General features: G+C 40.2%; 1 protein-coding gene across 3 annotated transcripts in view; it reads right to left on the bottom strand.

The window, feature by feature from the left end:
- CSMD1 (CUB and Sushi multiple domains 1) overlaps positions 1 to 26,415 on the bottom strand; it is a 1,996,605-nt gene that overhangs the window by 1,393,999 nt on the left and 576,191 nt on the right. For all 3 annotated transcript variants that reach the window (XM_027049973.2, XM_027049974.2, XM_053217751.1), the window contains one exon: positions 2,599 to 2,711. In XM_027049973.2, coding sequence (XP_026905774.1) covers positions 2,599 to 2,711 — 113 coding nt within the window. The remainder of the gene's footprint in view (positions 1 to 2,598; positions 2,712 to 26,415) is intronic.

Genomic DNA, 26,415 nt, shown 5'->3' on the forward strand with positions numbered 1-26,415 from the left:
AGGTGCTTAAATTAAAAATTTAAACATCATTCTGGTAATACTAAATTCTAATTAGAACTAGAAAATATAGTACTAGTTTAAGACTACATAGCATTATGTTTTGAACAAGCTGATCTAGTGTTTTATATCTAAATCAAATTTCCTTTAGAGGTCTTGGATAAGACATCAGAATTTTATTATATGATTTGGTTTATATTAACTATATGATGGACAGGGTCATCAAAATAAAACCTCATGGGAAACAAGGAACCCTGAATCCCTCCAAGGATTCAATGTTCTGGTTCCAAAAAAAAAAAAAAAAATTAGATAATATTCTGACCATTATCATTGGTTCTGCTTTATATTTTATTTGAATAGGCATGTTTGTATATTTCATGCAGTATCAGTAGTGTTAATAAAATCCACCTTCTTCAGTGACATTGCCTTCAGCTGAATCTAATTTCACTCTGGGCACTTAGACTAGGGAGAAAGCAGTCGGTGCCCTAGTGAAAGCTTTACTCTCTTCTAGATAGATTCTTTAGTCTGTAATCCTCTGTTGAGACTACAGTTAACTTTGTTTATCCAGATAGTACACATTGATTTTCTCAAGAGACCTTTATGCTAATGGAGAAATATTTTTAAATACAGATGTTAAATATTATATAGAATTTTGGTTTTGCTGACAAAGCACTATCTTTTTTTTTTCCTTTCGAGAAAAAGGCTTGTGTCTGCTTGTAAATATCAGACTATATGCTAGATGTCATTATTTAAAATATAAATTTCAAAAAGAGCACGTCCACATAGCAACAGTTTTAAAACGCACATGTCACTTAGCTCCCAGCCCTATTCACTTTTCCACTCATTTTATAAAATAGCTCATAAGTATTTTTTCCAACAGAGACAATCTCACCAATCATGTGTTATATAAAATGACAACGAGCAATACCAACAAAAAATAGCCCAGAAAAGTCCATAGAATTACTCTTTTGACCATCATTCAACACCAACCAAGTCTCCACAACATTTACCTTAGGAAATTGAGCAAAATGTAATATTAAAGTGCCAACTTTGTCTGGAAGGAGACGACAATTGTCACGGCTTCTAAAACAGGGAAGCGTTACCGACCTTCTGAGCAAATGTCAGATATGTTGACTGGACAAGGTAACTTCACAGGCAGCTAGGTAGGGTGCCTTAGAAACACTTTCACAATGTTGAGCGAAAAAGAAATTATGTGAAGTCAGTGTATGTGGAAACTGGTAGGCACGCACAGAGGCCAAAGTTAATAACAGCACCTATCGACCTTAAGTTGGCTTGTTACTCTCCAAATATGAAATGATTCCCCAACGGTAATGGACTTAAACACCTTTAAGTATATTAAATATACTCATGCCAGTTGATATTATATACATATATAGTATATAAGTATATGTACATGTATAATATATATGTATAGTATGATACATATATTTATATAATATGTTTATATACATAAATGCCCTGGCCTGAAAGATATTGCAGTAAGAATAGTAAACAATCCTAAATGTCATTACACCCAAAACTTTAAATAAAAGCATGAATTTGTCTGTCTACCTATCTGTGCAAAAAACACATGCCACCCTTATGTTTTCTGGTAATTCTATAGTAACTAAATTCAACTGTGTAAAGCGCATGTAGATTTTATCTCTCCACAAAGAGAGATTTTTTTTCCCCCAAGTGCACTGAATACTCCAAATAAAAACATAGGCAGATGTGATCAACCCAGAAACAGGTAAATGGGATCTGCTGTAAATAGAGATTTGCCTAGACCCCTACCCACAGTCTATTTTCAATTCACAGGCTCCAGAGTTTATTTATGCTAAACATAATAGTCTTTGTTTTACCCATGAGAGCAAATCTTGAATACCTCTGTACAACAAGACTAAAACAGACACACCTCAGCATTTACGCTTAGAGTGTTACTAATTTCTTAAAACCGAATGCCTGAAGCGATCATCTCTATTATTTCCTCTCTCAAAGGGCGTACTCTCTTTCACCTTTTCAAAATTTTTGTCCCAAAGTAGTTCAGCGGTATCAAGACTCCAAAGGGTACCAGGCACAAACTCTGGAAACACAAGCAAACTCCACATGCCTTCAAATGACCAAACGGCAAAACAAAATCATCTTCTCAATTAAAAGTTTCAGCTTGGACCAGAAAGACTCACGGAATGGAATTCTCTTTAATTAAGCACTAACTTCATTACTGGCTACCAAAAATTTTAAGACAACACTTCTGAATTGAAAATGATTTTTCACAGAAAAGCAGTCTTGCTAATTGGTATTCAAAATTTTCCAAACTTCTCCACTACATGTCAAAAGAAAAACCACTTCTCCAATTAAAAAGAGCGCTCCCGACGAAGGGAAATTGTAAACACAGGTTTTGTGCTGGGAAATTCGGCAATTAGACTAGACAGTGTTCTGCCATCATCAATATATAAATCTAGAATATAAACGTCAAATATTTATAACACCCAACCACCTCTGAAAGAGCAGCTTGTATTTGCATTAGAATCTTTAATCCAGAGTGGCAAGGGTGAGGTCGTCTGGACAGTATGTGTGTGCAGAGCACATTAAATGTCCTACCTTCATACAGGGCTTTGAAACCTTGGGCACTCACGGCGAAGTCTGTCGTGAACCACAGCGCGAGGATAGATCCTGTGCTGACGATCGAGGACGGCAGCTGAAATCCCGATAATCTAAACCACAAAAAAATACATGAACATGGTTAAAAAGCCTAAATGTGTTATTCAAGCTTATTTGATGAAGTCACTGTGTTTCTTCTTTCCCTGCACTATGTTTGAGACACATCACGAAACAATTACAAGTTTCATACCCAAGGTATTGCCAGGTGATTGAAATTAAGCACATTCAACTAATGGTTTATTTAAATAATTTTGGCAAAAATTCTTTCTTGAAGAAATTGTATAATGCGTAAGACAGGGAACGCAATGCAAAGGCATCCTCGTACGTGCTACATGACAAAATATGATTTTGCACGTACTTTATTATTTTCCTCTTAATTTGTTAGATGGGTTGTCACATCTCATAGTCAATGTGCTTATTCTTACTATCTGCTCAAAATAAATCAGAGCTTTCTTGAAAAGAAAACATACTGGCCACAGCATAATAAACAAAAAACCTATTGTTCCCTTGAGCAGAGGTCAAATGAATTGATTTTAATTTGTGGTTTTCAAGACAAATCTTTTAGATTCTGAGATATGCTTTTCACCTATCACTAGGTTTAGATATATTTAGAAATTTTAATGATGATAGAGTCAGCACTCTGAATGAGTGAACTAGCATAATAATATATACTTTATGCATAATGCGTTATAAAGTTACAGGTTTCCAAAAGGTCAAAGAGACACTTCATCAGTTTTTTTATATTTTTTTTAACGTTTATTTATTTTTGAGACCGAGACAGAGCATGAATGGGGGAGGGTCAGAGAGAGGGAGACACAGAATCTGAAACAGGCTCCAGGCTCTGAGTGGTCAGCACAGAGCCCGACGCAGGGCTCGAACTCACGGAGTGTGAGATCGTGACCTGAGCCGAAGTCGGCCGCTTAACCGACTGAGCCACCCAGGCGCCCCCATCGGTTTATTTTTTACCTAAAGTTTGCTAACTAAGTAGCTTGTCTCTAAATATGTGATTTAGTATAGTGAGAACACAAATCTCTGTCTGAACACAAATCCAAAAGGAGTAAGCCTGAATGTTCATTCCTTTTAGAGAAATTCTGATTTGCCAGTAAGTCTATGGGTATTAAATACCTAATTCCAGCTGCCGTAGGTTTTAGAATCAAACTAAAAACTTGTTAGGGGAAAATAATAAAACAATCGCCAATCACTAAACAGCATAATTCTAAATATCCCTGGATCGAAGAGGAAATGTCAAAGGAAATGAAAAACAAATACCTTGAAATGAATGAAAGTAAAAAGATAAGATAGCAAAAGTTAGAGGACTCAGCTAAGTGCTGAGAGGGAAATTAATAGTATTAAAATATACAGTATAAAAGTGGAAAGATCTCATATTAGGAACCTAAGCTCCCATGTGAAGAACTTAGAAAATAGTGAAATAAACCTAAGGCAAGGAGAAGGCAATACATACAAGATAAACGCAGAAATCAAAGAAACCTAAAACAGAAGAACAACAGAGAAAAACAATGAAACAAAAGCTAATTCTTTGAAATGATTGACAAAATTAACAACGATCTAGCAAGGCCCACACAAAAATTGTGTGTGTGTGGGGGGGGGGGGGGGTGGTAGAAGATATAAACACCGAATACCAGGAATAAAATAGCAAATATTACGAGAGACCACACAGACATAAAATAATAATGGAATACTATTTTAAAAATGCACACATAAATTTAACTTACATGAAATAGGCCACTTCCTATAAAAACACAAACTATCACAACTTTTTGAATACAGAATAGAAAATTTGAATAACCCTGTAACTCTTAAAACTCCCCCAAATAAATCTCTAGGGCCAGGTGGTTTTATAGGAGAATTCTACGCCATGAACTGAAAGTTTGTGTCCCCCAAAAGTCATATATTGAAACTGAACTCCCAAGGTGATGATATTTGGAGCTGGGGCCTTTGGGTGGTAATTTACGGGCAGAGCCCCCATTAATGGGGTTAGCACCCTTATTAAGGAGACTCCAGAATCCCTTTAATATGCCCTCTGCCATGTGCAGACACAGCAAGAAGATGTTCTCTATGTAACAGAAAGTGCTCACACCAGACACCGAATCAGCTGGAACACGATCTTGAACTTCCCTGTCTCAAGACCCGTGAGAAGTAAATCTGTGTTATTTATAAGCCGCCTTGTCTATGCTATTCTGTTATACACAGACATCTACCCGAACACACTAAGACATCTACCAAACATTTGAAAAGTTGGCACCAATTTTACACAGTCTCTTCCAGAAAACAGAAGTGGATGGCAACTTCCTTATGTGTTTTATGGCACTAATGTTACCCTGTAACTATGGACTGAACTGTTGCCCCCCAAATTCACATATTGAAGCCCTACCTCTCAATCTAATTGTATTTGGAGACAGGGCTTTTAGGAGATAAGTAATATGAAATAAGGTCATGGGGTGAGGTCCTAATCTGATAGCATTCGTGGCTTCATAAAAGCAATAGAAAGAGAGATTCCCCCCCCCGCCCGCCCACCCCCATCATGCTTTCACTTAGCAGAAGCCATATGAGTACACGGAGAGAAGGGCAGGTATGTGCAAGCCAGGACCAGTCCTCACCAGAACCTGATGGTGCTGCACTCTGATACCAGATATCCAACCTCCAGGACTGTGAGAAAATATACTTCCTGTTGTTTAAGCTACTCAGTGGATGGTATTTCATTGTGGCCGCTCAAGCTAAATACCCCGATACCAAATCGAACAAAACCTTTGCGAGACAACAATGGATCAGTAACTGCTCTCACACACATATAGATATGAACATTTTTAACAAAGTAAGAGCACACAGAGGCAACATATCACACGAATTCTCCAACATAACCAAGCGGTGTTTATTCCAGGGATGTAAGTAGCGTTCAGTATTTGAAAATCAATCAATATAATCTGCCAGCGCAACAGGCTAAAGAATGAAAACACAAGATCATGATAGTCTATGTAGAAAAAAGTATTGCATATACTTAAACACCCAATCGTGAGAAAACCTTCCAGTAAAATATGAATAGAGGAAAACTTCCCCAACTTGACAATGGGTATCTAAAAAAAAAAAAAAAAAAAAAAAAAAACAAAACACCTACAGCTAACATGATATTTAATGGTGTAAGACTGAATGCTTCCCCCTAAGACTGAGAACCAGGCAAAAACGTCTGTTCTCGTCACTTGTATCCAACATCGTGCTGGAAGATCTAGCCAGAGCAGGAAGCCAAGTGGAGAAAACAAACGCATATGGATCAGAACATAAGAAAGAAAATCGCCCCTCTTTGCAGAGGACACAATTATCTACATAGACGACATGGGGGAGTCCATAAGGAAACTCGTGGAGCTAATACTTGAACAAGTGCACAGGATGCAACCGAACATACAAAATTCAACTGTATTTCTGATTCTAGAACTTAACACATGGACACCAAGATTAATTATTACAATGGCATTTATAATCATTCAAAAAAAATGCTTGGCTGTAACAAAACAGGTACAAAACTATCCTCTCAAAACGGCGCTATGGTGACGAAAGATACCAGTAAGAAACTAAACAAATGGAGAAACATATCGTGCTAACAGACTGGAAGCCTCAACACTGTAAAGATATCAATTCTCCCCGAATTTATATACAGGTTTAACACTATTTCTATCAAAATCCCAACAAGATTTTTGGAAGATATACGCAAGATTCTTCTAAAATGGATATGGAAAGCTCCCAAACCTCAATAGAATAGCTTAAATAATTTCAAAAGAAAGAAAGAAAGAAAGAAAGAAAGAAAGAAAGAAAGAAAGAAAGAAAGAAAGAAAGAAAGAAAGAAAGAAAGGCCCACATAAATATGTTCCACTGATTTCAAGGTGCTAAGGCAATTCGGTGGAGTAAAGATAACCTTTTGACAAATGATGCTGGAATAGATGTCCAGAGACGAAAATACCAAATGCAAAAATAAGCCTGTACCTAACTCTAATACCTTATATAATAATTAACTCAATATGGATCATGGACATAAATATAAAAGTATAAACATTTAGAAAAAAGCATACAAGATAATCTAGGACTGACTGAAGAATTCCTAGACTGGACACCCAAAGCATAATCCATTAAAGGAAACATTGATACATCAGGTTTCATAAAAATTATTATTATTTTTGTCAAAGACCCCATTGACTGGGGTCTAAAGACATGCTAAACACTGATAGAAAGTATCTACAAGCCTCATATCTGACAAAGGATAAGTGTCCAGAATATATAAAGAACATTAAAGACTCAACAGTGAAACAACAAACAATCCAATCAGAAAACAGGCAAAGAACATGAAGTCACTTTATGTAAAACAATATAGAGATGGCAAATGGGTACATGAAAAGATTCTCAACATCATTAGCCATTAGAGAAATGCAAATTAAAACTACAAAGAGGTATCACTACTTATGTATTCAGAATGGCTAAAATAAAAAGTAGTGACAATACGAAAGCTGGAAAGAATGTGGAGAAAATGGATTGTTCTTTTTTTAAAAATTGTTTTTTTTTAATGTCTATTTATTTAGTTACTTTTTGAGAGAGAGAGAGAAAGAGCATGAGTGGGGAAGGGGCAGAGAGAGAGGGAGACACAGAATCTGAAACGGCTCCAGGCTCCGAGCTATCAGCACAGAGCCTGACGCGGGGCTCAAACTCATGGACTGTGAGATCACGACCCGAGCTGAAGTCGGATGCTTAGCCGACTGAGCCACCCAGGTGCCCCATGATTGTTCATTTATCGTTAGTCGTCACAACCACTGTGGAAGCAGTGTGACAGGTGCTTAAAACATTAAATATGTACTAACCAAGCAATTGCTCTCCTCGACATTTACCCCAGAGAAATGAAGATTTATGTTCACACAAAACCTGCACACAAATGTCTAGAGGAGCTTCATTCTTAATAATCAAAAATTGGGAAATGTAGTAATTAAAACAGTATGGCACAGGTAAAAAATACACGCATAGATCAGTGGAACAGAACAGAAAGCCCATAAATAAACTCACAATAATCTGGCCAATTAGTCTTCAACAAAGGAGGCAAGAATATACACTGGGGAAAAGACAGTCTTTTCAACAAATAGTGCTAGGAAAATTGGACAGCTATATGCAAAAGAATAAAACTGGACCACTTTCCTACAGTACACACAAAAAGAAATTTAGAATGGATAAAAGATCTACATGTGAGGCTCGAAATCATAAAACTCCTGGAAAAAAAAACATAGGCAGTAATCTCTCTGACATTGACCATAGTAACATTTTTCTAGATATGTCTCCTAAGGCAAAAGAAACAAAAGCAAAATTAAACTATTGGGACTGCACCAAAATAAAAACCTTTGCACAGTGAAGGAAGTCATCCTCAAAACAGAAAGGCAACCTACTGAATGAGAGAAAATACTTGTCAACGATACGTTCCGTAAGGAATTAATATTCAAAATATATAAAGAACTTATACAACTTAACACCAAAAAAAAAATCTGATTAAAACATGGGCAGAGGACCTAAATAGACATTTTTCTAAAAACTAAATACAGATGGCCAAGAGACATGAAAAGATGCCCAGCATCCATAATCATTAGAAAAATGCAAATAAAAACCACAATGGTGGCTCAATCGGTTAAGTTACTGACTTCGGCTCAGGTCATGATCTTACGGTTCATGGGTTCAAGCCCTGCATCGGGCTCTGTGCTGACAGCTCAGAGCCTGGAGCCTCCTTGAGATTCTGAGTTTCCCTCTCTCTTCCCCTCCCCTGCTCATTCTGTCTGTCTCTCTCTCCCTCATAAATAAACATTAAAACACACGCGCACACACTCACTCACTCCCAACGAGATCTCACTCTACAACAGTCAGAATACCTACAATCAAAAGACAAAATATGACAAGTGTTGGGGAAAATGTGGAGAAAAAGGAACCCTCATGTACTCTTGGAGGGGGTGTAAATGGATGGAAAAAAAAGTCAACCCCCAAAAGGTTATAGACCATATGATTCCATTTTTCAAACATGCTTGAAATGGCAAGATTATCGAAAACAGGAAGAGAGAGTTTTTGCAGCCAGGAATGAAAAGGTAGTAGAGGTAGAAAGGAAGTGATTGCGGCTCTTAAAGAACCACATGAGGGATCCTCATGGCACAGCAACGTGGTATCCCCACAGATTCAACGTCAATGTTCTGTACGTTAGTGTCCTCCAGTTTTGCGAGAAGTTACCTTTGTAAGAACTCGGCATAGAGTACCCAGAATCTCCCTGTGTTATTGCTTATGACTGCGTGGAAATCTAAAGAGTTTAATGAAGCAACAGATTAGAGGGTTTGGGACTGAGAAGCAGTCAATAAAATATTAACAGAAATGAAAATAATCAAAGTATTAAAAAAATAAGAAGAAAGTATTTAATAACAAAACATTCTCCTCATTGGTTAAAAAATAAATTCAACAACAGTGTTGCAGATTATTTCAGCTAGTCACAGTCCATTTAGAAATTTTAAATATGTATTAGCATAAGTGTAGATATCACATAATGTGGTAGCACTTTAAAATAAACACAAACTTAGGTTTCCTTTAACGCGTTTCATAAAGAATTGTGACTTTGAAAGAACACAAATAGTATTAGCTCAAAAAGAAAAAAACAGTAACAAGATGCTAAGAGTTCTAAAAACAATGTTATATGACTACCTTTTGAGAATTTGGGGAAGTTTAGCGTGCACGATTGTTGATAAAATATATACACAGCATCTGTTTCAAATAGTTGAAATGAGATCAGTGTGTTCTCTGTATTTAAGAGTCTTACGGTTTGCCCCCTCTGTTTTCAACTTATTTTTTTCTTCCCTTCCCCTATGTTCATCTGTTGCGTGTCTTAAATTCCACATATGAGGAACCTCATATGCTACTTGTCTGACTTATTTTGCTTAGCATCATACACTCTAGATACATCCATGCTGTTGCAAATGGCAAGATTTCATTCCTTTTGATCACTGAGTTGCATTCCATTGTATGTATATTTACATCTTCTTTCTCCATTTGTCAGCCATTTCTTCATCACACCAGCGGAGGAGTGTTTGGGAGTGAAGGATATTACAATCGGCTGCTAGCACATTCTTTCACTTCTCTGAAAATGTTCTGTTGAGAGCATTCTTCACCATGTCACGTACATCCCTGCCATGTGGACCCTAAGGACTAATTTTACTGTTACCTAACTTTCTCTGAGAAATACCTGTTCTTATGAACAACAGGTCCATTTTTAACACCTAGTAAATCATGGAGCTGTTCAAGTATTTCTCTTAGCGTGGAATTAAAAACAAACAAATGAGCAAACCCACAACTCAGAGCCCAATTTCTGGCCTCTCCTAAGCAACATGTGAATTTGTAGAGTAGCCTCATTCCAGATTTGTCTTTCTTATGATTCTTATCTTGCTGCCAACCCGGTATCTTTCTACCTCGGTAAGTGACTTAAATTCTGGATACAGATTAATAAAGCGGTAAGTCAATGACAGCAAGCAAACAAGAAAATAAGATCAGCTTTTCTAGAAACCCCTTTTTCTATCAAACCCAATTGCCTACCAACATAGGAATGTATGACCTCTTCTTAACACGCTATGACTCAGAAAGGTGGTATTTCAGAGGACGCAGGTTATGCTATATTTAAACCACTTTGAGATGGAATGAAAATCAAGCCACAAATACGTAGAGTCCATCTGTATAGTATCTGTTCTGCCATCATGTTGCCTAAAGAGACTAAACAGGCTTTACTACATGGTGTGGCCAGCAGTTGGTCCAGCAGGCTGGGCCGTTACAGGGTCCATTTCACACAGAAGATGAGTCTATCCTAACATCCATGCCATGGCCACCCCTGGAGCAAACAACCCTATAATCCCTATTCAAAGAATCAGGTGTTTGTTCGTCTGTTTGTTTGTTTCTGGACACCCTAGCTGAACCATTTGCGGGAAGAAGAAAATAATTCGCAAAGGAGACAGGGTATGAGAACAGTCACAAGAAATTCATTTCAGTAAAAAACAAAGTGTAGCTAATATTGATCCAGATATGCCTGCCTCTGCTTCTCTCTCTCTCTCCCCGTCTCCCTCTTTTCCTCTCCCCCCCCCACCTCTTTTTCCAGTTACATCCCTGGGGTCCTATGAAATGTCATTTACTATATTTTCTGGGAGTAAGAGAAAGTAATTCCCGTTTCACATCCAACAATGTGGGAAAAAGACAGAACATGCCTGTGGATGTAGAGTGACCGCGATGCAAAGCAGGGGACATGGAAGCGGCCGCAGCTCCATATTCTTGGTGCCGGTCCACTCGGCAGAAACAGGAGTTTCAGAATTGAACAACCTTATTCCTTTTCCACCTCTCAAGAAATTACTAGGATGAACTGCATATAGAAACAGATCCTGAAAATTTCTACTACCCTAGCATTCAAGATACTCAAATCACTGAGACCAGTGGAAGAATCTTGAACAGTAGATGTGGTAATGCTGATTAAGAAGAAGGAGGAGGAGGAGGGGGAGAGGGGGAGAGGAGGAGGAGGAGAAAGAGGAGGAGGAGAAAGAGGAGGAGGAGAAAGAGGAGGAGGAGAAAGAGGAGGAGGAGAAAGAGGAGAAGGAGAAGGAGAAGAAGGAGAAGGAGAAGCAAATTCAGTAAAAGCTAAGCAGAAGCAGATGACTGGTACGAGTGTGGTTTTTTTCCCAGAAATTAATGAGCAACTTACGACTCCATCAAACAGACGCTCACTCCCAAATTACACACCGTACATACTGCCTAATCTATAGTGTTTGTGATTTCAAAATGTCAAATATCTTTAAAACTACAGTTTAGTTAAAATGTCAAGTAAATGCTTTAAGTAAATTAGGAAAAAAAGATCACTAAATCTTTTCTCTGTGAACGTAATTGCCTTAAAGACAATCTCTGCAAAGCCAAATGTTGCCAAAATCACATTAATACTCCGTAATTGAGAGCATCACATTTCATACCATATGCCAGTGTGGATATCCTCATAATATACATTATTAAAAAAAATCTTGGCCTAACAATAGGAGTAATATTAGAATCATACCCTAAGAGTTAGCAGTGATCCCAAAGATTAAGGTATTTTAAATTAATTTCCTCAGAAAGTGTCTCAGTTAACCACTGCCCGAGGCCTGTGTAAATACATCCAAGGCTGGGAACCAAAGACCCCACAAAGCAGTTAATTACACTATTTGGTAATTCAGAATTTTAATAATCCATCTCTGTCTGTGGTGCTCAAGTATTGGTCCTCTTACTATTACTGGGAAGAGTTTTCATGCCACAGAATAAAATATGAGGCTTTGCGCTTTCTTTAAAAAACATCCATTGTGTGGTTATTATTACTATTCTAAGATTTAGTGGCTCTCTGGTTGTTTTATTGCAGCCTGAACATTACCATATGTTTAGTTTGAAGCACAACACTGGGTAACGAGAATCGATTTTTTACTCATTCAGAATATTTCCTGGACATCGACCAGAGTCATGATCAGGATCAACACATTTAGGCATTCAAGAAGCTTATAGTCTAAAGTGAAGGATGAAAAAAAAAAAGGCATGGAATATTCTGGAAGTAAATGAAAATAATCCACACAGAAGTGTCATAGCAGCCAGATTTGATGGTGGGGATACGGTGACATACATCAAGTTTTTGGTAACCACTGAATGTCCAACAAAATAAGAAATTCGTGATGGTCTCCAGTAACCCCAAAACTTCCTTTTCAGTGTTTAAAAAATAGTGCAGGAACTCAAACAGGTAGATATCACCCCTAAATTAAAAAGGTATACAGGGCCGCCTGGGTGGCTCAGTCGGTTCAGCGTCCGACTTCAGCTCAGGTCATGATCTCATGGTTCGTGAGTTCCAGCCCCACACCAGGCTCTGAGGATCCTGTCTTGGATTCTGTGTCTCCCTCTCTCCCTACCCCTCCCTGCTCATGCTCTGTCTCTCTTTTCCTTAAAAATAAAGAAACATTAAAAAAAAGTAGACATTAGAATTTAAAAAGTGTTTTCCACCTCATCACATGATTAGGTAATAATTATATTACAAGGTGATAAAACTGCCTGTAAATAAAATGAACTATATTGTAATAGAAACAACAATCTCACAGTCACCTATCCATGTGGCAGAAAGACTGGGACTAATTTCGGCGTGACATATCCTTATGTTGAATAATAAGAAAACAGAATGCATTGCTGGTGGATTGCTTAGTTTTATATTTCCAGCTACCAGGCGTGCCCTTTGAAGTTAACTAATTATTTGCTGAAAGTTATTCAATGTCATGCATTAGAGTTTTTCCAGGATTAGTTGTAGGTACAGAGGAGCGCTCTGTATTAGAGCAGAATTTTAAAGAAGTGACGTTAAACATTAAATGTCAGTTATTTCAGCTCTTTATTTTATGGGGCAAAGAAATGATGATGAGAGAGACTCGATGACTTGGCCAGAGCCAGGCACACACCTAAAACTGAGCCCATCTTCCTTCCAAGCCACTGGTTCTGCCACTTGGCCATTTCAAGGTGATCTGTCCAGTGGGATAAAGTATTACGATGTTCATGTATTTTCTCTTCCCCACCCTGCTTCCCCCACACTGGACCTTCTCCTTTTCAGAAAGTAATTACCTCTGAATGTAATGAGCAAAGAATCAAGTTCATGGCTTTTGAGCAGGCTCTTGAAACGTGGAGCTTCGACAGCTCTGTTTATGGTTTAAAATGTCAGGGCTTAAGGCTCCTGTCGCAAACAGTAAATCTGAAAGGATACAGGATCATCCCCCTTCCGTAGAGACCTGATAGTGGTTTCGTGGTGCAGGGATGAGCACAGCTTGGGAAGCAAGAAGCAGGAAGCGATCTGCAACATCGGCATGTCCCTGGGACAAGTGACGCAGGCAGAAGAACCTACCCAGCAAGGCTGACTCCTGTTGCAGGTGGAGCCCTGTGAGGGGGCCGCCCTTGTGAAGAGCCCCTCAGGCCAGAACAGGCCAGGCGCGGGGAGATGTGCGTGAGGGCAGCAGGGTATGTCTAAGTTCAAACAGCTCACGATGACACATCAGAGCGCAAGGGCAATCTAAAGACTCTGCAATCCAGGGCGCCTGGGGGGCTCAGTCAGTTAGGTGTCCGACTCTTGATTTCCGCTCAGGTCATGATCTCACAGGTCATGAGTTCGAGTCCCGAGTCAGGCTCCATGCTTACAGTGCAGAGCCTGCTTGAGATTCTCTCTCTCTCTCTCTCTCTCTCTCTCTCTCTCTCTCTCTCAAAATAAAATAAATAAGCAAACTTAAAAAAAAAAGAGTCTGCAATCCAAGCGAGGTAAAGAGGCAATTCCTTCATGGCCCTGAGTATATGAGAACACCTGACTGGTATGGCCAGCTTGGCCGCTGCGAGCCTATCTAGGCGCTCCCGACAAGGACCTACACGAATTCCATCTCAGATTGTGTCAGGAGAAGGCAGACACCGGGCGCCCCTTTTACTCCTGGCACTTCGGGGTCATGCACGACCCTTGGATTTAGGTACCACCTAGAAAAGCTCACTCACACACACACACACACACACACACACACACACGCTCACCCACCTACACTTACACATCCACACACACCCCACATACAACCACATCCCCACCACATGTTCATACACAAACACACTCACCCTTTCCTCCGCACACATCCACACTGAAATGACAGAATCTACCTAGACCTGACCAAATGAAAATTTCTGCCCTCACTCAGGGAGGAATCTGTGTAGAAATTACTATAAAATCCAATTGAAGAAATTATATGTTATGATCACATCTTAACTTCTGACCTTTCAAAATAATGCCTATTTATTTTTTCTGTTCTGCTCAACATATCACTTATTTCTAACAATTAAGACAAAATACACAAATCAACACACTGTATCGATTTCAATTACACATTTTTATCATAACATAGAGGCCATAAATATACACCTTCAAGCCTTTATGCAATTCTGGGTTGCTAAAAAAATTGTATTGGGTTTTAAACTCAGGGGCCATCGGTTTATTGAATCTTTCTTGGTCAAAGACTGAGTGAAATACTTTTACTTTCTTTAAGATTTTCAAAATGTTTTGGCCTCTGTGGAATGTCAGTAGATGGGTTCAGGTGTAAAGATATTTGAAGAAGCTACTGTATTTTTTTTTTTTTTTACCGTACTTTACTTGGTCGTATTCTTCAGTGTCACTGTCATCAAGAAATTCAAGCTTCAAGTCTTGTTTTTACTAGGCAAGCCCAAGTGGTGGATATGGTGTGAGCAGTCTGGACTGCTCATCTCCCTTGACGAGTTCTCGTCACATCTATTTGCACTGGGTTTGATTCAGGAACAAGAAAGCAATTTAGTCATCTGGTTTTACTACTTTATCCTAGCCTGACACTGAGTTTCTAACAATGCTAAGTTGTGATTATTAGCAGACCAAAAGAGTCTAGAGGCAAAACATTTTGTAAAATCCTGCCTTTACAAGAGCCTAAGAAAAGATTTCATGCTCTCCTGCTCTCCGCTCACTTAACGACAAGTAATACAACAGAACCAGGAGAGCAATCCACTTTAACAAAGGAAGATCAGGGCATCTTGTAGTAAGACAACTACCTCTTGTCCAATGAGTCAAGAGATCTCCTGTCGTCTAGTGCTTACTGGGAATTAAGCCATTCTAGGTAGCTTGTTAACTGCCTGTTAAGTGATAACACAGAAGGAATACCTAAGTGATTTACTGGTGCCATTTTGAAATAATTTTCCACACTAACTTCAGGAATAAAGAATCATGTCTAGCAGAGATATGTATTCATATCTACATATCTAGGAATGAAGGGACATATACCTATGCAATAGCGTACTTTTGCTGTAATAGGCTAGAAAGGGTCCTCATAATTTATTTGATATAAATTGTTTTTAATGTTTATTTATTTTTCAGAGAGAGAGACAGAGCACGAGCAGGGGAGGAGCAGAGAGAGAGACACACACACACACACACACACACACAGAATCCGAAATAGGCTCCAGGCTCCGAGGTGTCAGCACAGAGCCCGACATGGGGCTCGAACTCACAAACCGTGAGATCATGACCCGAGCTGAAGCTGGACACTCAACCGACTGAGCCACCCAGGCGCCCCTCATAATTTATTTGATAAAGTGCCTATATTCAAGTTGCTTTAAACAACATACATACTCCAGAAAATTCAGTTATTTTTTTTCACATCTATGAAGACTGACATGTATATAATTTACAGAGCTCTTAAAAACAAGAATTGAGGGGCGCCTGGGTGGCGCAGTCGGTTAAGCGTCCGACTTCAGCCAGGTCACGATCTCGCGGTCTGTGAGTTCGAGCCCCGTGTCAGTCTCTGGGCTGATGGCTCGGAGCCTGGAGCCTGTTTCCGATTCTGTGTCTCCCTCTCTCTCTGCCCCTCCCCCGTTCATGCTCTGTCTCTCTCTGTCCCAAAAATAAATAAAAACGTTGAAAAAAAAATTAAAAAAAAAACAAGAATTGAAAAGCACGCACGCACACACACACAGTTGATGACATAAGTCATATTTAACTTTCTTATCCAAAGTTATGTGCAGGAGACAGATTGTGCTCTCTAAAAGGATCATATCTCTCTTACCTTAATATATTTGATTACATTTTGAAAATGTCATGGTATTTCTAGCAGCCTTCTTGATAATGAGAATATTCTGTCTAATTTATCCTGATAATTTTGGCTTCGTTGTTTTTCAAAAGCTCTGTGCACGTGTACCTATAGATGTACGCGTGCACGCATATGCATGTACATATACAAAGTATAGCTCTCATGAATGAGGGAACACCAACCTCCCTGGCTTCAAACTGTTTTATAAAGAGTGGGCGAGTTTGACTTTTTGCCTATTCTTTCAAGCGACTACAAAACATAAAGAAATTACTGTAATTTGATTTATAGAATCTAAGTTGGATCAGAGAGTTGAAAAACAGTAAGACTCCCTTCATCGCAGAGGACTGGGTGGGCATTGGAAGAGACCAAGTGTAGGCTAGACATGAAAAAGGAATGAGGGACCTTGGCATTGGGTCCCCTAGGGCCGGACCCCCTAGGGTCAGAAGGAAAGGAAGCCCCGGAAGGCAGGCACATGCTCACTGTGGTCCACGGCCACCCCAGGAGGGGACTGCAGCCCACTTGTTAAAATATCCTCATGACCCTCTCCCCTCAGAGAGGGACTAAACAAATAAGGGAATAAAACAAAACCATGGAAATTCTTTTAATTATACCGATTGCTCTGGTTCCAGAAAACAAGCCTCTGTGCAGCTCTATCCAGTGTGTTCCACTCTGGTCTGCCAATGCTATGGCAGAGCTAATTTTGTGAGTCGGATGCCACGTTTTTCCCAGGAGTTAGGTACAGGTCTCTCACACGGTGTTCAGTGCTTTGGAGGAAAAATGTTCTAAAATCACATTTCTTGTTTTGGTGCCTAATCCTTTATAAATATAGCAATTAAACCACTGCATCTTTTTTTTTTTTTTAACTTACAGCTTGCCTTCCTAAGAGATCTATGCCATAATAAATAATAATAACAAAGCTTTGAGCTCCACATGTACCACTCAACGGCTCATATCCCAGTCACTTAGTGTGTTTAGTGGGTTACTTCTTCCCAGGACCCTGAGCGGACCCTCATGTGGTCATGGTGACTTAGGAGACTCGGTACACCTTATCACACTATTAAATATTTGCTCCTGAGGGAGCTCACTCGCTCTCAAGCGCTACAGTAATAAAAGTGCCTCTGGAAGAAAAAATAAATTTTTCCCAAGTTGCATTCTAAACAAATTTGCCAAGAATTAATTCCACTGATCCTCTTTTTCTATCGCTGCATCAAGTTATTTTGAGAAAGTTATTTCATAATTGCGGTGTCTGTAATACACTGGAAACAAAAATCTAAGCAGATTTTGCCCTCAAGCATGAAAGACCATCCTCTCGATGTGACTTTATTGTGACAGTAGAAACAGCATCATTTATAAATAACATTAAAATAGTAACGGCACTTTCCCACTCGTAAATATGATTGTAAGTACTTTACTCCAGTGTTCTCCTCGACTCCGGAGCCTTCTGTGCCATTGACATCATCTCCACTGAGTGATAAGGATCCATAAATTGTCTTTCTAGTGCAAAATCCTTTAGGAGGATTTTTCCAGCAAGATCTTTTCCATCTGTTTAAACCAGATACACCACAGTTGCATGTTAGGGTGTTAGATAAGCCCTGTGCTACCTAGAACACTCACAAGGTCCCTGCTTTATTTTCTCATCTGACGGGTACTGTATTCAATGCTCATCTAACACACAGCCTGACCGTGAAAGATCAGCCAAGGCCCCCTTTGAATCCCTGGTTGGCAGGTGACGGGATTAGGCAATCATCTAGAGTTTATTAGAGTCTCAATGATATTAGGAAAATCACTCAAGGACCTGATAAAAGACGTGTACATGTACTTATTTTACTGTGATATCTGATCCAGAATAATTTGAAACTGAGATTTCATTCTTGATTGTGAACCTAACTTCCGTAAAACTGAAATTCAAACCCAGTAGTTAGGTGGAATCCACTGCATTTAAAATTACACATGCATACACACACACAAAGGGAGGGAAGGGAGGGAGGCAGGGAGGGAGGAAGAGGGAGAGAAAATGAAGCACAAAGGATATAAAAGATCCAGGGCAGGAGGGGAAAGAGAAAAAAAGAGTGAGAGGCTTTGGAATGCCTGACTCTACAACAGCCCCATCCCAGGATATTCTCTGACCCTTCTGCTGTAAACGGGTAGAGTGGCTGCCTAGACAACAATCAGAAGCCCCCTGAATGGAGGAAAAGAAGAGAGAAAGAGGAGAATCTGGGCATCCTGACACGGAATTGAAGAACCCCTTCTAACAATCTGGAAAACCAAGGTTTTTTAATGGGTCTGGTACATATGAGAAATACAGCACATGCTTCTGGAGTTCATGAAGTACACAGACCAGATGAGGCACTAGGCAGATTACATTTGCCATTTCTGTGGTGGAATTGATGATATTTATATGCACTTTTTATATACTTTTTAAATATCTGAGGGGTGCCTGGGGGGCTCTGTTGGTTACACATCTGACTCTTGATTTCAGCTCAGGTCATGATCTCAGGGTTTGTGTGTTCCAGCCCCGCATCGGGCTCTGCACTGACAGCAGGGAACATGCTTGGGACTCACTCTCTCTCTCTCTCTCTCTCTCTCTCTCTCTGCCCCTCCCCCACTCATGGCTGTGCATGCTAATACACTCTCTTTCTCAAAAAAATAAAGTTAAAAAATTTAAACCTTCATGTAAAAAAATAAATGAACCTTCTGTAACGATTGTGTAAAGGGAAATAATTTCAAATAAACATTGTATTTTTTCAAAGGCTATAAAATGATCTATATTTATACACACTTCCACACATATCTGATGAATTCTCAGAAGAGCTGTGAGAACACCTGCAGGGCTTTGGTAAATTTCACAAACTACAGCAGACAGAGACAGGACGAGAATCTAGAAATTCTGCCTATTCAGAAAAGAAATCAGCATGCCTGGGGGGCTTAGTCGACGGAGCTACTGACTTCGGCTCACGTCATGACCTCACGGTTCATGAGTTCAAGTCCCACATCAGGCTTGCTGCTGTCAGCACAGAGCCCAATTATTTGTTGTTCCCCAATCAGTAATCGAAGTCACTTCTTGGCTCAGTATTTCTTCTCCCCCGTGATTCCAGTTTGAAATCCCTCCTGTCTCCAGAGCTCAAAAGGCAGGCTCTAGAGAGAGACTCCTGGTTTGAATACCTGGGATCCTCTGTCTCCCTCTCTCTCTGCCCCTCTGCCACTTTTTCTCTCTCCCTCTCTCTCTCTCTCTGTCTCTGTCTCAAAAATAATAAACATTAAAAAGAGCAAAAGAAATCATTTGTTGTATGAATAAAAGGTGACTAGTAATTATTTTGAAAAACTTGGAACAACAAACCTTGAATACAACAGTGTCATCGAGTGGCTTAGCAGAGAACAGTAAACTCACAAGGACCTAGTCTGTTTCTTGCTGGTAGCTGTTGCCTTGGCCAGAGCTCAGCAGGGCTGAAATAATGCATTCAAAGGACTGGCTGCAGAATTCCCTTCCCTGACCCTGAACAAGTGATCATTGTATGTCAGGAAGGGTGTCACGTTGAGTGGATTTTCCAGAAGTGGGTTACAACACAGGTACACACACACACACACCACACACACACCTCAACTCTGATGCCAGCCAACCTTACTCAGCAGTTACTAAATGCCCATCACTGTTTGGACTTTGCCACATTCACGTACAATCTCCAAAACTGCTTTGCAGGTGAGGAAGTTCAGCCTCAGACGTCTTCAGTAATGCTGTCTAAGACCACACAGTGAGTGAGGACTAGAGCCAATATTCAAACCAGGGGTCTCTCTCTAGAGCCTGCCTTTTGAGCTCTGGAAACAGGAGGGATTTCAAACTGGAATCACAGGGGAGAAGAAATACTGAGCCAAGAAGTGACTTCGATTACTGATTGGGGAACAACAAATAATTGGGCCTTCATCAGAACAGCATCGTATACACGCAGATGATCAGACTGTTGACATGGAATCATTGTGGACACAATGATAGAAGAAGCAAGCTTTGAGCAAAGAGTAGAGAAGATACTGAAGGCAAACCCTGGGAGGGTAACTCGCTGGCAGTTAAGTCCAGCCAAAGGGGACAATCACTCCCGTCGAAAACTGTGTCGCAGCCCCCCCACTAGCAAGCTCCCTCCACAGACCAGCTGAAGAAGGGCAGGTTTACATGTACAAGTTTAAACCACAAAAGGAAAATTTAATAAAGCCAACTCTCCTGACTTTATTTTGTTACAAAGGAAAGGGAAGTGTCTCATTTTCCTTATGCCCAAACCTATCCGAGCACTAAATGTTTCCCTGGTTTGTGAAGATGTAAAATTCCCATCCCTTGATCAGAAAACACTATTCCCAGCACCCTCATGAAGGAATGGACGGGGTTCGAATGTGCACAGTTTACAGATCTCTTTCCCAAGGTAAAATGTGACTGCACCTGAGAAAAGGAAAAGCAGACAGAAACGGAACGCGCATGGGCAGAGGGACAGTCCTTGGGCGATATTACAGAAGTCGTGAGGGCAGAAGGGAGATGTGACAAAACAGCACAGCATGCGGAGCGTGGTGACAGCAGGCTCAAGGACAGGGGCTCACCTCTCAGGTCTCAGCAGCTTGAGTTCTTGCAGCCACAAGGACAGGGAAGTTCAAGTGTCTCCGGGGGAACCCCAAGGGTGAAGATCTGACAGCAGAAGCCCACTGTCTGAACTCAGCTCTAGCCCTCAAGAGCCTGCCCTGCTGATGTCCCCACACCTCCCATAAACAGAACCAAAGGAGCAAAAGGGCCCTTAATACATGAAAGGAGAGCAAGGAGGAAGTCATCCGCTGAGTAGTCTTCAAAGCAAATCAAACACTGCCGCTGCGTAGAAGAAAAAGCAAGAATTCTTTTCAGAGGGTGGGGCAGAGAAAGAGAGAGAGACAGAACCCCAAGCAAGCTCTGAGCTGGGCTTGAACTCACAAACCTGGGATCGCGATGCTTCCCTTCGCTGAGCAGCCCAGGTGCCGCAAGGAAGAACTTTCCTAATCTCATTTACCCACCTCCCTTCCCAAGGTACAGAGTGAACCACACTCTGCCTGCAGCTTGGGTCTTTGATCCTCAGGCTGAACGTCAAACACACAGCCTCGCCCCTCTCCTGCTTGCGCCCCCCCCTGCGCTCCCCACCAATTATTTCCCATAGAAAAAGGCATGTATTCTAATCACCTGTATTTTTTCGCCCTTTCATCTATCCTGGGAGAAATTCAAGAACCCTCTGCTGTTGATGAGAGTCTAATTTAGGTAGCCTCCCAGGTTATATACACGGGTGCTGTGCAAAGGTAACCAACCAGCTAATAGCAGGTGCTAGAAATAAGGAGGAACAATGAGATTTTTAAAGTATTAGCTATCCACGATTAGTATTAAAAAAGAGATATTAGGGCTCAAATACAGGCTGTAAATTGAAGTGTAAATACATTGGCCACTTTGATTTTTTTTTTAAGTTCATTTATTTTGAGAGAGACAGAGAGTGTATGTGCACACGCAGGCATGCAAGCGGGGCAGGGGTGGAGAGAGAAAGGGAGAGGGACAGACAGACAGACAATCCCAAGCAGACTCCAAGCAGGCTCGAAGTCAAGAACCATGCGATCATGACCTGAGCCGAAACCAAGAGTCGGACACTTAACAGACTGAGCCACCCAGGCGCCTCTGGCCACTTAGAATTTTGGGAAAATAAACCGTGGCTGGGGGGTATCTACCTTTTGTCAGTGACACCCTTTTTCTCCTACGTGTCTACGAGTAATCGTCTCACACCTAATTTTGAGACTCTTACTAAGAGACACCTAAGATACAGGATTATCAAGTATCAAGGTGTGATTTCAGTTATTAGACTAAAACGTACAGGTTCAGGAGTGTGACATTCCTTCCAGAGTGGTCACCATGCAGGTCTGGGGTTTGTACATTGTGCTAACGTAACCACAGGTTTCCAGGAAAATTGTTGACTGGACCACCCACCTTCCCCAACTTCCTGTCATTCCTATCATGTGCCTCTGCTTAGAGCACTGAGCCTCCAGACGCACACGCCGGTATCTGGAAACTAATTGTAAAACCCTTCGCTGCACAGGACAGGTGGCCAATGAAAGCGAGCAGGACGCTTCCCTGTGGGGAGAGTCAGGTTTTAGCAGCAGACAACGCTTGGAGCGTTCCGGTGATGGGCTCCAGATGCTGGGGGGGCAGGCGGGTGCCTGCGGGAAGAGCTGTCTTGGCTATGTCAGCTAAAGGAAGAACGTCACATTGCCCCTGGACGGACCAACCCCCACCCCCCCCCCGCTCCAGCCAGCATGTGACTGTAAACTGAGTGTCACAATGGATAGACACTGTGAAGCAGGGAGGTAAAGGAGGCATCACAGGTAGCTTTGAGGGGAAATGCTTCGAATGGTAACCAAACTCTATGTTGCTAGACTTGGGTTCCCATCCATCGCCATCTACCACCCACCGTTGTCTATCACAAAGAAGATGATGAATATGTTAGTTTCATGGCAGCTTATTAAAAAAGATGATCAAGTGGAGGTCAGTCACAGATTTATAATTCCAAGGTTGCAGACTAAAACTAACATGTCCCACTGAAGTGAAGGTAGCCTTCATTTTACCGTAAGAAATAGAAGTATCGGCAACTGAGAGGTTGAGACTTGAAGATGCCATTGTTTTACACGAACTTGCTGTCGGTGGTGTTTAAGGTTGCCTCCGCATAGTGCTATCTTGCTGTAGAGGAAAATTAGCTCTTATTCGAATAAGAATATTTTTTTAAATTTTTTTAACGTTTATATATTTTTGAGACAGAGAGAGACAGAGCATGAACGGGGGAGGGTCAGAAAGAGAGGGAGACACAGAATCTGAAACAGGCTCCGGGCTCTGCACTGTCAGCACAGAGCCTGACACGGGGCTCGAACTCATGGACGTGAGATCATGACCTGGGCCGAAGTCGGATGCTTAACCGACTGAGCCACCCAGGCGCCCCTCAAATAAGAATATTTTAAAGATCCACCTTGCATTAAGATTTGTTTGCTCGGTGTATGATGATGGCATCGACCTCTCCTTATTATAGAGGTTAAGTGCCTGGTTTATTAAACACACTCCATAGCGTGACTCAAGTAAGTTCAGGAAATGGGTCTCTCGTGTTCCCTATTTAGTCTTCCGTGGCCACCCTCATTCATTGTTCTCCAGGGCATGAGGCCACTGGTTTTTCCTCAAGGTCATCTAACATGATATTCTATGGGATACCTAGTTAATGGAAAAAAATAATGTTAGTTTCCATCCAGAGAATTCTTGTAGGCATTCTGTTCTGGAAATGGCAAACACAATCAAACAAAACAAAGGAAAACCTTGTTCTCTCACCAAAATGGATGACTGACCGAGATCTCAGACTACAGAATTATTTTTGAAACAAGACAATAGGGAAGAGTAATCTTTCTTTCAAGTAGCTGGCTAATGAGGGTTTAGTTGGAGAGAGAAATCTAAGTTGATTTTGAAAATGAAATAAATTTTGAGGCATTTCTGGAAAACCTAAAGGTGAACAGTGCAGAAATTGAGCCCCATTTTCTAGTAATGATTAAATTACCCAGAAAATTGGAAACATGTTCACAAAAAAGAAATAACATGAACTTTTTCAAGATTTCTTTCACCCAGCCCTACGTATATGTTTGTGACTGTTCCCCGTATGTACTACAGGTGTCTGCGGGTACTTGGAACAAAATTTAGGATTTTTTTCCCATATTCTATCAGTTTCCCAGCCTGAGACCCACAGTTACACAAAGGAGTCTTATTTTTACCTAATGTATGAAAGAGTCCTAGCATATCTTGTTACAATACTTTGTATTATTTCATATGCAATTACTGAGGCTGCTTCTGAGTTCAGTGTTTGTGGTACCAAGAGAGGAAGGTATGTATTTGGCTCTCATCTCTGCCAGTGACAAGCAGGGTAGTCAATCATGGGCCATGTTGGACCAATGGGCTCACCTGTAAAATGGCAGAGGTCCACTCATAGCCCATTCCTTATGCTTAGAACTCAAAGGGCCTCACCTGAGAATCTAACTGCCAGGGAGGCACTTGAACCTGCTTAAACTAATTCTCCAAGAGTTTTCCATAAATTTTGTTCTTAAATTCTTACAGAAACTCAGTGAAATGACTTCTCTCCCATTTAATGTGGGCAAGGATTAGTCCAAATGTTCTTTGTTATCAAGGAGAGCCACTGTGCACTCTCAGCTCGTCTGGACTCCAAGTTGGCCTCTTTCTATCACGGCATCTTGCATTCCAGGAAAAAGTTTGAGTGTGTTTATTCATTTGGAGACTGCTAATTAAAAAAAAAAAGTCATACACATTCAGATAGATTTTCAAGAATGTCCTAAAATAATCTTGCCTAAGAACCCTTACTCTTTAGTGAGGAGTTCTCTAAGACCTTAGGGAAGGCACACATCTGTTGTGTGCCTAATGCTCACAGATGTAGCATCTCAGGACCAAATCTCCAGACTCTGGACGCTTTCCTGTCTCATCCCTTTCTTACTGAAGCATGCCACCGAACAATATATACAGGCGAAGCTGGCGGATACTTAAGCTCAACCCACTCACATGATGCTGAATGCACATTGTGCAACACAGCAATAGACCAATATTTGGTTCTGCAGCACCTACTCGAGGAAGACACAATGAGAAAGTCCCAGCTTGATTCATGTGTCTCACTTTCCATCTCTAAGCCAACAGGAGTTTGCGGAGCCCTGCAGAGAGATTTTGTGCATAGTAACTTCCTATCATTTTATACCCACATTATCCCATTGAGGACTTAGTATTTACCCGGAACTCCTGGAGATTGAACCACTTATGCAAACTTCCGTGGCCTTAATACTCAATTGAGATTACCCGAAACTACCTGCAAATATTTGGCTACAAATGAAACCATTCAAATCAGCTGCCTTCATTCACAAGTCATTTTAAGGATCAAAAAGACTTTATTATTCAAGCTCTAATTCTTGAAATTAAAAGGGTTGTATTATCTGAATATTGTGTTCTCTTAAAAGCATTAAAACAGCAAATACTCGTTCTAACAGAGTTTAAATATGTATATGTGATGATAGACACTTGAAAGTTTCCATAAATAAAACAATGTGCAATTCTGGGTACTTCATCAGCTGTAGGTATTTGGGATGCATTTTCATTTTTGTGCTAAATTACATACCACATGTTCTTCATTGATCTCAGCCACTATAGACCTTACTGCTGCCACCCTAATTTCATCACCCTTATGTGGGTCATGCTAATTAATTCATAAAGACAAAATTAATTAATCATGTATATCCTCCTTAATGCTTTGCTAATTTGCTTCAATTACTTAATAAAATTATCATTTAAACTCAATTGAAGTATATGATTTTTCTCAAAATTAAAACAACTGAAAATTGAAAATAAATTTTTACTGAGGCCAAAATTAGCACAGCAATCAACATGCTCAGTGTGCTTTTTTCAAATGAACGAAACTGAAAAATGTGTATTACTATATAATTTTGTGTATTAAACTGTTTCACATAAGCTCATTACTTAATAAAATCTTCAATAATCCAGCGATTCTTTTCATTTAACTTCTAACACCCTTTCCAATTTTTCCACTTTCTCACATTTGAATACTAAGCTACTATAGTTTCATACATATTTGTAAGTGTATAGGGAAGTGTTTATACGTAAATATGTAAGTATTTAGAAGAATATATTTTTCACCATATTTGCCATTGTAAATAGTTATTTATTCACCTATTTCAAGGTTAAAAGAAAGTCAGATTGTGAGACAAACCAGCATTAGGTTATGTGGGAATGGACATTTTAAAGGCCTGCATTTACTAAAGGCGGGCTTCAAATTTAATTCTCAGCTCTTTAATAGTAAAGCAAAGAGAGAATACAAATCACTCGTATGTTGATGAGGAAGCCTAGATACACAAATACTGACTTGGATAAGAGGAGTAAATCCAAGGTCCCAAAATCAAAGAAATTCATAAAAAATATCTCTGGAAGATGATAGGACAGTGTGAGGAGAACTCCAAAATGTTTAGCAAATACAATAGTGGCCAACATTGTATGCTTGCGAGTTTC

Source organism: Acinonyx jubatus, chromosome B1 (genome assembly GCF_027475565.1).
Source record: "Acinonyx jubatus isolate Ajub_Pintada_27869175 chromosome B1, VMU_Ajub_asm_v1.0, whole genome shotgun sequence".
Taxonomy (NCBI): domain Eukaryota; kingdom Metazoa; phylum Chordata; class Mammalia; order Carnivora; family Felidae; genus Acinonyx; species Acinonyx jubatus.